This window comes from Scomber japonicus, chromosome 9, assembly GCF_027409825.1.
Source record: "Scomber japonicus isolate fScoJap1 chromosome 9, fScoJap1.pri, whole genome shotgun sequence".
Taxonomy (NCBI): domain Eukaryota; kingdom Metazoa; phylum Chordata; class Actinopteri; order Scombriformes; family Scombridae; genus Scomber; species Scomber japonicus.
The window spans coordinates 322,793-335,292 of record NC_070586.1 but is presented as its reverse complement, the minus strand read 5'-3'; the positions used below and the strand labels follow the sequence as shown (position 1 = coordinate 335,292).

General features: G+C 44.1%; 1 protein-coding gene and 1 long non-coding RNA gene across 2 annotated transcripts in view; both read right to left on the bottom strand.

Annotated features, from left to right (window-relative positions):
- The window catches only part of LOC128364205 (fibrinogen C domain-containing protein 1-like), a 16,604-nt gene extending 10,249 nt beyond the window's left edge, over positions 1–6,355 (bottom strand). The window contains exons 1-4 of the mRNA XM_053324742.1: positions 5,623–6,355; positions 4,545–4,707; positions 3,204–3,320; positions 225–303 (exon numbers count right to left, since the gene is read on the bottom strand). Of these exons, the coding sequence (XP_053180717.1) occupies positions 225–303; positions 3,204–3,320; positions 4,545–4,707; positions 5,623–6,355 (1,092 nt within the window). The remainder of the gene's footprint in view (positions 1–224; positions 304–3,203; positions 3,321–4,544; positions 4,708–5,622) is intronic.
- A 658-nt stretch (positions 6,356–7,013) lies between these two features.
- LOC128365215 (uncharacterized) lies at positions 7,014–7,378 on the bottom strand. The gene is made up of 3 exons (XR_008321797.1): positions 7,337–7,378; positions 7,106–7,126; positions 7,014–7,042 (listed from the first exon to the last, which is right to left on the bottom strand). It is a non-coding gene; the product is annotated as an uncharacterized LOC128365215 (long non-coding RNA).
- Positions 7,379–12,500: the final 5,122 nt, after the last annotated feature.

Sequence of the window (12,500 nt, the reverse complement as noted above, 5' to 3'; positions counted from 1 at the left end):
AGGTTGGGGGGGCGGTTAGGGTTGGGGGGGCTTAGGGTTAGGGGTAAGGTTAAGGTTGGGGGGGCGGTTAGGGTTGGGGGGGGGCGGTTAGGGTTAGGGTTGGGGGGAGGGGCAGTTTTTGAGACCTGAGATTGACTCTTTATGGAAACCTCAGGTCAGATCATCCAATCAGACTCAGTTCTGGAGCTGTGACATCATAGTGGGCGTGGTCTAAGTGGTGTTACCTTGGTTTTGATTGGCCGTTTGCTGTCCAGCTCGGAGCTGCTGTTGTTCATGATGGTCCAGCGGTCGTTCAGCATCATCCTGAAACACACGAAGCAAAGGATCATGGGAGCTGTAGTTCCTGACACACACGAGCTTCCTGTGGCCCACAAAGGCTCATGGGAGCTGTAGTTCCTGACACACACGAGCTCCCTGTGGCCCGCAAAGGCTCATGGGAGCTGTAGTTGTTACTGATCAGCTGATCAATGATGTCACAAACATCACAGCCTCAAACTGTTTATACATCAAACCTCCTCAATGTTCTGTTTATAGCACAGACTGTATAAAAGAAACAGTCGTAACATCGTGACGTCACCCATTGGTTTGTGGACTGCTGCTCGGAAGCCAATAGTTTCTAATCTAGGCAGCGCCATCTTGAAAATTTCAGGTGCATGCTGGGAAAAAATGGACACGGATTCTACTTATATGGGCATGAGGCGGAGCCATGGGGCGGAGCGGGGAGGTTGCTATAGTTACGAGGGCTGGATCTGGAGGACATTGGGCAATCAACCTGTCAATCAGGACGTAGCCACGCCCTAATGCATACCCTGCTTTATCGTCACATATAAAATCAGGGAGGCCAAAATGTCCCAAATGAACATCATACTGCATTGAAGAAGGCTTTAAACTAGCGATTGAGACCATAAACACATTTTGAAAACGTTTACTGAGGTTAGAAATCAAGTGAGAAGTTGGTGAATTCTCCATTGACTTGTATAGAGACGGTCGCCCCCTGGTGGCCTTTTGATAGAATGCAGCTCTAAGTTACTTCTCCATTGACTTGTATAGAGACGGTCGCCCCCTGGTGGCCTTTTGGTAGAATGCAGCTCTAAGTTACTTCTCCATTGACTTCTTTTCAGAGGATCGGAACTCCCCGTCTGGTTTATAGACATGAATGAGTATATTTATATTTACTTTATATAGTACTTTACTGTAGTATTTTACTTTATATAGTACTTTACTGTAGTATTTTACTTTATATTATACTTTACTGTAGTATTTTACTTGATATAGTACTTTACTGTAGTATTTTACTTGATATAGTACTTTACTGTAGTACTTTACTTGATATAGTACTTTACTGTAGTACTTTACTTGATATAGTACTTTGTGCTCGGCTACATTCAGCCCTATAAGACTAGAAGAGAACTAACGTCATGGATTAAATCTGAGCTCTGAGTTATTCTAGATTAAATTTAAACTTCAGGTTTCTCATTTTCACTTCAGAAGCAGCTGAAAAACTGATTCATGCTTTTATTTCAAGTGGACTCAGTTACTCAGTTTCACTGAGAGGCTTGATTCAGAACCAAGAGGAGAACACATCCGTCCAGTTTCAGCTTCCTGTAACTTTCACTATTGACTTTAAACACATTAAATAGGTCATAAATGTATTTCTAAAAAAGGTTTAAAAAGCATTTCAACCATTTAGATTTGAATTGTGGAGCTAGGATTAGCATAAACCCGCCCCTGCTGCTGTAGAGGTATAAATACATTCAGCACACACTACTAATGTCTCTGCTACTACTACTACAGTCTACAGTTAGCCAGTTAGCTGAGTTAGCCGCCGAGCTAGCTGCCAAGCTAGCCGCCGAGTTAGCCGCCGAGCTAGCAGCCGAGTTAGCCGCTGAGTTAGCCGCTGAGCTAGCAGCAGAAAGCTCTCAGACGTAGCGTCCATGTTTCTGGTAGAGGTGGTGACTTTGATTGACAGGTGACACTTGGTAGGGGGCGGGGCTTCAGAGGCTGATTTTTACACAACTTTGAAGCCTAATTTCATATATTTGGTGATTTTTTTTAATCATTCAAATTTGGCAGGGTGGTTAACAACACACTTTTCTGTGGTATGTCAAACTCAGAACACATATTTATTCTTACTTTACACGGACTTTAAGGTTCTCCTCCTTACGTACAAAGCCATTACTGAGCTAGCACCAAGCTACATGGCTAACTCCATTATTAACTCTATTATTAACTCCATTATTAACTCTATTATTAACTCCATTATTAACTCCATTATTAACTCTATTATTAACTCTATTATTAACTCTATTATTAACTCTATTATTAACTCTATTATTAACTTTATTATTAACTCTATTATTAACTCCATTATTAACTCTATTATTAACTCCATTATTAACTCTATTATTAACTCTATTATTAACTCTATTATTAACTCCATTATTAACTCTATTATTAACTCTTTGCCTTCATGAACACTGCGACCGTCTGCTGCTGGTTTATTGGACGTTTCCCAGGGTAACGATAGTTATCAAGGAGCCAGTTTGTTCTCTCTATCAGTCATCACTTTACTGTAATACTGCATACTACATCACTATAATACTGCAGTACTTTTACTGTAATACTGCATACTACATCACTATAATACTGCAGTACTGGTAGTGTAGTACTGCAGTACTGGTAGAGTAGTACTGCAGTACTGGTAGAGTAGTAGTAGTATTCTGAGCTGCAGATTAAACAGCAGCTGTTCTGAACGTCTGTTTCTGTCAGAATCATTTTGTCTGACTCAGAAACTCAAACACAATAAATCAATTCATCATTAATGTTTAAACTCAAAGTTTATATTAAATCTTCAGTCTGACACACAAACACAAATCATTTCTATTATTTCAGTTTGGGAAACGTGTTAAAGCCATGACACCCTTTAGTAGCTGTTCTGGAGCTTTCAGTCTGTAGAGGTTCATTTATTTTATTCATAAACAGGTTTGATCACATTAAAGCAGAATATTGTTCAACATGAAACTAAAAACTAACTCTGCTGCTAAAAGTCAGACCTGCACCCGTCAGAAGATGCTGAGGAAGACCATGTGATGTGACTGAAAGCTAAAGTTTAACTCTGACTGTTAAATGAAGTTTATGAACAAAGAGAAGCAGCTGATCAGACTATTGATCTGTGATATTGGAGTAATAATCAGTAACGTTACCTCTCAGTCTTCGGATCGGCGAGCTCAGACCTCCGACCGATGAAATGAAGCTTGCACGCTGACTTCAGATCGCCATGGAAACGCAGCCGAGCATCACGAGACGCCTGCTGTGATAATCTGAGCAGATTAAATGCAGATTAACACGCTAACGACACGTCAGAGCATCAGCAGTCTGCCTGAGCTCATTATCTGGACAAACCAAAACACTGGGGCCCAACCTGAGGGTCAGAACCCCCCCGAGGGCCGCTGGATTAATCAGAGCGTACATGAGATGAAAGCAGAGGAAGAAAAAATAAAGTAACAAACATACTTTAACTCTTGAGCCTCATTTAACAAATGCTCATAAAAGGACTGCCATAAAATATATTATAGTAGTTATTACAGCGATAACTGAGAAAGTGAGAAAATGAGTCTTATAAAGTTAATCAAGAGCATCTTAGTAAATAGTGCGGTTTAAACAATACCAATTACTTATATTATTATCAATTATCTATAGAAACCTCCACTGTAACAGATATTACAGCGATCACAGATAAATGTGTATTTGAAGAACTGTCAGCTGATCGTATCAATGCCAGAATAATACATCCTGTGTTCTGTGTTTATAGGTTATAGTTGCTTTTTATAATCAGGATTAAATACTGAATGAATGATGATGATGAAATGTTTCATGGTAAGAAGCTGGAAACTAGATCCTCATAGTAGCTGTGATGAATCTGATTGGCTGACACACAGGAAGCACTCCCCATGAATCTGATTGGCTGACACACAGGAAGCCCTCCCCATGAATCTGATTGACTGACACACAGGAAGCCCTCCCCATTAATCTGATTGGCTGACACACAGGAAGCCCTCCCCAGGAGCAAAACCAGCTGCACCCACCTGAAACGGCTTTGTGTTGTTTCAGGTTTTGCTTTGTCCATCTTTTCTTTTCTTCACCTCACACCTTCTTAACTTAGTCACCTTATCTTATTCTTTATCTAAGTTTTCTTAAGTTTTGTAATCTTGTAACTTTCACCAGCAACGTCCAGAGAAAACAACCTTTAAGTAAACACGTCATTAAGTTTTGCATTCAGCCTGTTTTTGACATTTTTGATTTTGACGCTGAGATCTCTCCAGAAAGTTATTAAACAGTGAACTAGTTAAATTGGACTTTTTTCATCAACCTGAGGGACAAACGTCTGTCAACCCTCCGACTCATCAGAACCGAGAGGGACAAAGTCTGCCAGCAGACAACTAGCGGACCAGGCAGTCTGACGGAAGGCCAGCCGACCCGGATCATCCTCACGGCACCGGACCAGGCAGTCTGACGGAAGGCCAGCTGACCCGGATCATCCTCACGACACCGGACCGGGCAGTCTGACAAAAGGCCAGCCGACCCGGATCATCCTCACGGCACCAGACCAGGCAGTCTGACAGAAGGCCAGCCAACCCGGATCATCCTCACGGCACCAGACCTGCGACGCTCTCTGAGATCTTCCACTTGGCGAGCGTAGGCGTGATTCTGAAGGACGGACAGCTGAGACCCTCCAGGGATGAAAGTAGGATCCAAATATTGCATTAATCAAGGGTTGATGTCAGATCGAGTAATTCTAATTTTCTTTAAGAGTAAGACTCAGTAAAACTTACAAGTTTTCTTAGTTTCCACATAATTACATATCCTTTTTTTTTAAATTCATCATTCACCATCATCTTTCATTCATGTTTCCATATTGAGTAATAATCTGTTGAATTCATATTGAATTACAAACTCATCATTACATTTATTTGTACATCATTTATTAGTTGTGTGTAGTTAATAAAATCCATAAAACTCAATCGATGGTGTATGTCTATTCTTTGAAGTGATACAGGGGATCTATTGAACCGTAGAGCCACGAACTTTAGATATTTCACTGATTCAGAAATGTATTGATTTATTAATTATTATGATTTATTGATTTATTAATTGGTTAATCAAACAACCAATTAAGTATTTCCATAAACTTTCCGGTGGTGGTCTTGATTACGAGAGCTTTTTAATATCTTATAATATCTTATATAATCCATAATACACTAAGCAACGTTAAACATAAACTGTGTGTAAATCAATCAGCTTCAAATCAGAAAATAAATGTTTTTAATCTGGATTGGATTTGAGACATGCCTTTCTTGACTTGGGACATACCTTTCTTGACTCGGGACATACCTTTCTTGACTCGGGACATACCTTTCTTGACTAAGGACATGCCTTTCTTGAATCGAGACATACCTTTCTTGACTAAGGACATACCTTTCTTGACTCAGGACATACCTTTCTTGACTCGAGACATACCTATCTTGACTCGGGACATACCTTTCTTGACTCGAGACATACCTATCTTGACTCGGGACATACCTATCTTGACTCGGGACATACCTTTCTTGACTCGAGACTTACCTTTCTTGACTAAGGACATACCTATCTTGAATCGAGACATACCTTTCTTGACTCGGGACATACCTGTCTTGACTCGTAACATACCTATCTTGACTCGGGACACACCTTTCTTTACTCGGGACATACCTTTCTTGACTCGAGACATACCTTTCTTGACTCGGGACATACCTATCTTGACTCGGGACATTCCTATCTTGACTCGGGACATACCTATCTTGACTCGGGACATACCTTTCTTGACTCGGGACATACCTATCTTGACTCGGGACATACCTATCTTGACTCGGGACATACCTGTCTTGACTCGTAACATACCTTTCTTGACTCGGGACATACCTATCTTGACTCGAGACATACCTATCTTGAATCGAGACATACCTATCTTGACTCGAGACATACCTATCTTGACTCGGGACATACCTTTCTTGACTCGGGACATACCTGTCTTGACTCGTAACATACCTATCTTGACTCGGGACACACCTTTCTTTACTCGGGACATACCTTTCTTGACTCGAGACATACCTTTCTTGACTCGGGACATACCTATCTTGACTCGGGACATTCCTATCTTGACTCGGGACATACCTATCTTGACTCGGGACATACCTTTCTTGACTCGGGACATACCTATCTTGACTCGGGACATACCTATCTTGACTCGAGACATTTCTTTCTTGACTCGGGACATACCTATCTTGACTCGGGACATACCTTTCTTGACTCGGGACATACCTATCTTGACTCAGGACATTCCTATCTTGACTATGGACATACCTTTCTTGACTCGGGACATACATTTCTAGACTCTGGACATACCTATCTTGACTCGGGACATACCTTTCTTGAATCGAGACATACCTTTCTTGAATAGAGACATACCTTTCTTGACTCAGGACATACCTTTCTTGACTATGGACATACCTTTCTTGACTATGGACATACCTGTCTTGACTCGAGACATACCTTTCTTGAATCGAGACATACCTTTCTTGAATCAAGACATACCTATCTTGAATCGAGACATACCTATCTTGACTCGGGACATACCTTTCTTTCTTGACTCGGGACATGCCTTTCTTGAATCGAGACATACCTTTCTTTCTTGACTCGGGACATACCTATCTTGAATCGAGACATACCTTTCTTGAATCAAGACATACCTATCTTGACTCGGGACATACCTTTCTTTCTTGACTCGGGACATACGTTTCTTGACTATGGACATACCTTTCTTGACTTGGGACATACCTATCTTGACTCGGGACATACCTATCTTGACTATGGACATACCTATCTTGACTCGGGACATACCTATCTTGACACTGGGACATACCTGTCTTGACTCGGGACATACCTATCTTGACTGGGGACATACGTTTCTTGACTCGAGACATGCCTTTCTTGACTCGGGACATACCTTTCTTGACTATGGACATACCTGTCTTGACTCGGGACATACCTATCTTGACTCGGGACATACCTTTCTTGACTCGGGACATACCTATCTTGACTCAGGACATTCCTATCTTGACTATGGACATACCTTTCTTGACTCGGGACATACATTTCTAGACTCTGGACATACCTATCTTGACTCGGGACATACCTTTCTTGAATCGAGACATACCTTTCTTGAATAGAGACATACCTTTCTTGACTCAGGACATACCTTTCTTGACTATGGACATACCTTTCTTGACTATGGACATACCTGTCTTGACTCGAGACATACCTTTCTTGAATCGAGACATACCTTTCTTGAATCAAGACATACCTATCTTGAATCGAGACATACCTATCTTGACTCGGGACATACCTTTCTTTCTTGACTCGGGACATGCCTTTCTTGAATCGAGACATACCTTTCTTTCTTGACTCGGGACATACCTATCTTGAATCGAGACATACCTTTCTTGAATCAAGACATACCTATCTTGACTCGGGACATACCTTTCTTTCTTGACTCGGGACATACGTTTCTTGACTATGGACATACCTTTCTTGACTTGGGACATACCTATCTTGACTCGGGACATACCTATCTTGACTATGGACATACCTATCTTGACTCGGGACATACCTATCTTGACACTGGGACATACCTGTCTTGACTCGGGACATACCTATCTTGACTGGGGACATACGTTTCTTGACTCGAGACATGCCTTTCTTGACTCGGGACATACCTTTCTTGACTATGGACATACCTGTCTTGACTCGAGACATACCTTTCTTGACTCGGGACATACCTTTCTTGACTCAAGACATACCTTTCTTGACTCGGGACATACCTTTCTTGTTTTTAATCTGGAGTTATCTTTAATTTTGTTAACAGCAGAAAAAATAATTATATTTTTTAAAATATTTATTCAAACTTAGTAACGTGTATATGTGTGTGTGTGTGTGTGTGTGTGTGTGTATGTGTGTGTATGTGTGTGTGTGTGTATGTGTGTGTGTGTTTAAATGAAGGAACAGGCTAACATGTTAGCTTTATTAGCTCTGACATTGAACCCTCAGGACACACACATTAAACATGTATGTAACATGTTTGTCTATTTTTAGAGTGTGATGGGAGAGAGGGGCGAGCGAGCAGTCATATATATATTTAAAGTGACTCCTCTCGCTCTCTTTCTCTCTCTCCCCGGGGGTCCACACCATTACCATGGTGACGAGAAGCTGCACACCAACCATGTGACCCTCACAATACCTCTGTCTATCCATCTACCCCTGACACACACACACACCGTTAGCCCCACCCCACTCTGTGACATCACACTGAGACCTGACACTCGTTCGTCCGACAGTGTTGAGAGAAGAAGAGGACAGAGAGACGAAAAGAGGGAAGAAGAAGAAGAAGCAGGACTTAATTTGCAGTATCAGTACTGCAGTACTGTCAGTAGTGTCTGCAGTACTATCAGTAGTATCTGCAGTACTGTCAGTAGTGTCTGCAGTACTGTCAGTAGTATCTGCAGTACTTGTACTTCGTCCATGTGTTGAGGCAGCTGGGACTCTGAGGACTGAATCTTCCACTGAGGACATCAGGACACATTTTATTGATGAGTTTATTTTCACTTTAACTTCATTTAGAAATAAATCAACTAAATCTTTATTGAAGTAAAACATTCATATTTGACTTTATTGTGTTACTGGAGCAAATTAATAATACTTCAGTACTACTAATAATACCTCAGTACTACTAATAATACCTCAGTACTACTAATAATACTTCAGTACTACTAATAATACCTCAGTACTACTAATAATACTTCAGTACTACTAATAATACCTCAGTACTACTAATAATACTTCAGTACTACTAATAATACTTCAGTACTACTAATAATACCTCAGTACTACTAATAATACTTCAGTACAGAGTGGACTGGTGCCTCAGAGTCTCGGTTGATGGACACTTGTGTTGAAACAGAGACACAGTTTAACTTTCTGGTTCTGGTTCCGGTTCTGTGTGGTCTGGTTCTGGTTCTGGTTCCGTGTGGTCTGGTCTGGATCTGGTTCCGGTTCCGTGTGGTCTGGTCTGGTTCTGGTTGTGGTTCCGTGTGGTCTGGTCTGGTTCTGTTTCCGGAGAGTCAGGATGTTCTGGAAGAGTACCGCCTGGTCGTGGGACGAGGCGGCGGGTCACGATGATGATGACGGTGGTTATTTACTGGCTGCTGACCTCAGGAGGACTCCGGACTCTGCTCCAGATACCGACCTGAACCTCAGGAGGACTCCGGACTCTGCTCCAGATACCGACCTGAACCTCAGGAGGACTCCGGACTCTGCTCCAGATACCGACCTGAACCTCAGAACCAACCAATCAACCACCAGCAGCACCGCCACTGGACTCTGTGACTTCATGGACCCGGGTCTGACCACCAGCCGCCCGCTCAGCTTCAGCCCCACCGAGCCTGGACTCGGTGACTTCATGGACCCGGGTCTGACCACCAGCCGCCCGCTCAGCTTCAGCCTCACCGAGCCTGGACTCTGTGACTTCGTGGACCCGGGTCTGACCACCAGCCGCCCGCTCAGCTTCGGCCCCACCGAGCCTGGACTCTGTGACTTCGTGGACCCGGGTCTGACCACCGAGCCCAACTACAGCAGCTACATCTCCACTTTGCACACCGGCACCAACCAGAGACCAGCAGCTCAGCACAGCAGCAGGAAGCAGGAAGTGACGGTGAGTCCGAGTCTCACAAAGTAATCACACATAAATCCTTCAAAGTCATTAAATACATTTGAGTCTTGTTAGTCTGCAGGGAGCCCAGTTCTGTCTGGACTCAGGACTAAACTTAGTCTGCAGGGAGCCTCGGTTCTGTCTGGACTCAGGACTAAACTTAGTCTGCAGGGAGCCCGGTTCTGTCTGGACTCAGGACTAAACTTAGTCTGCAGGGAGCCCGGTTCTGTCTGGACTCAGGACTAAACTTAGTCTGCAGGGAGCCCGGTTCTGTCTGGACTCAGGACTAAACTTAGTCTGTAGGGAGCCTCGGTTCTGTCCGGACTCAGGACTAAACTTAGTCTGCAGGGAGCCCGGTTCTGTCCGGACTCAGGACTAAACTTAGTCTGCAGGGACCCTCGGTTCTGTCTGGACTCAGGACTAAACTTAGTCTGCAGGGAGCCTCGGTTCTGTCTGGACTCAGGACTAAACTTAGTCTACAGGGACCCTCGGTTCTGTCTGGACTCAGGACTAAACTTAGTCTACAGGGACCCTCGGTTCTGTCTGGACTCAGGACTAAACTTAGTCTGCAGGGAGCCCGGTTCTGTCTGGACTCAGGACTAAACTTAGTCTGCAGGGAGCCCGGTTCTGTCTGGACTCAGGACTAAACTTAGTCTGCAGGGAGCCCGGTTCTGTCTGGACTCAGGACTAAACTTAGTCTGCAGGGAGCCTCGGTTCTGTCTGGACTCAGGACTAAACTTAGTCTACAGGGAGCCTCGGTTCTGTCTGGACTCAGGACTAAACTTAGTCTACAGGGACCCTCGGTTCTGTCTGGACTCAGGACTAAACTTAGTCTGCAGGGAGCCTCGGTTCTGTCTGGTTCTGTCTGGACTCAGGACTAAACTTAGTCTGCAGGGAGCCCGGTTCTGTCTGGACTCAGGACTAAACTTTCCTAATTAGGACTCACCTCTATTGACTTGGGACCTCTATCTTTAATCTGGCTGTTTAAGACTTGTTGGTTCTGGTTTTGGACTTGACTTGGTTGCACTTTTGGGACATTGAGTTGCCGTGGTGATGAGACTGATGGAGACATTGAGTTGCCGTGGTGATGAGACTGATGGAGACATTGAGTTGCCGTGGTGATGAGACTGATGGAGACATTGAGTTGCCGTGGTGATGAGACTGATGGAGACATTGAGTTGCCGTGGTGATGAGACTGATGGAGACATTGAGTTGCCGTGGTGATGAGACTGATGGAGGCTTTGAGTTGCCGTGGTGATGAGACTGATGGAGACATTGAGTTGCCGTGGTGATGAGACTGATGGAGACATTGAGTTGCCGTGGTGATGAGACTGATGGAGGCTTTGAGTTGCCGTGGTGATGAGACTGATGGAGGCTTTGAGTTGCCGTGGTGATGAGACTGATGGAGGCTTTGAGTTGCCGTGGTGATGAGACTGATGGAGACATTGAGTTGCCGTGGTGATGATAAAGCTTGTAGATGATCATCAACCCCCCCAAACCAGCAGATGTTTTTCTCTTTTTCTTTAGATTCATCAAAGATTCACACGTGATGAATTATAGAGTGAAGCTGCTTCTGCTGACACACACACACACACACACACACACACACACACACACGCACACACACATACACACACACACATGTTTGGACTGCTATACTACTGAGGACACACACACACACATGTTTGGACTGCTATACTACTGAGGACAGATGTCCTTACAGGGACAGGGACTCATATATTATCATGATATAAAAACAAACACCTGGAAGGATGAGGAGCAAACATCACTAGTGACACCTGGTGGCCAGGTTTATATAACAGTATTAAACTTTGTGTTAATTATTGTGGTTTCCAGAGAGAAGCTCTAATAAGAGACGACCCCAGTGCACTCTGGGAAATGTAGGCTTGTTATTGGATTGAAGGCCGTCTGATTTATTACAGCAGGATCCTGACTGAGAGCGTTCACACGGGGGAGGGTGTGTGTGTGTGTGTGTGTGTGTGTGTGTGTGTGTGTGTGTGTGTGTGTGTTCAGGAAGTGTGTGTCTTATCACAGGGATACATCCAGTGTTTTCTGTGTGTGTGTGTTTCCTGCTATTATTCTGTCTGTTCGTTCCCACACACACACACACACACACACACACACACACACACACACACACACACACACACACACACACACACACACACACACACAGTGTCTCAAACTCTCAGTAGACTGTTGAACCTCCAACACGCTGGTTAACCTGAAACCTGGATCACGTCTGGTTTTGTACGTTTGGACCTGGATCACGTCTGTCCTGGACCTGGATCACGTCTGTCCTGGGAGTCTGGACCTGGATCACGTCTGTCCTGGACCTGGATCACGTCTGTCCTGTGAGTCTGGACCTGGATCACGTCTGTCCTGGACCTGGATCACGTCTGTCCTGTGAGTCTGGACCTGGATCACGTCTGTCCTGGACCTGGATCACGTCTGTCCTGGACCTGGATCACGTCTGTCCCGGGAGTCTGGACCTGGATCACGTCTGTCCTGGACCTGGATCACGTCTGTCCTGTGAGTCTGGACCTGGATCACGTCTGTCCTGGACCTGGATCACGTCTGTCCTGGACCTGGATCACGTCTGTCCCGGGAGTCTGGACCTGGATCACGTCTGTCCTGGACCTGGATCACGTCTGTCCTGGGAGTCTGGACCTGGATCACG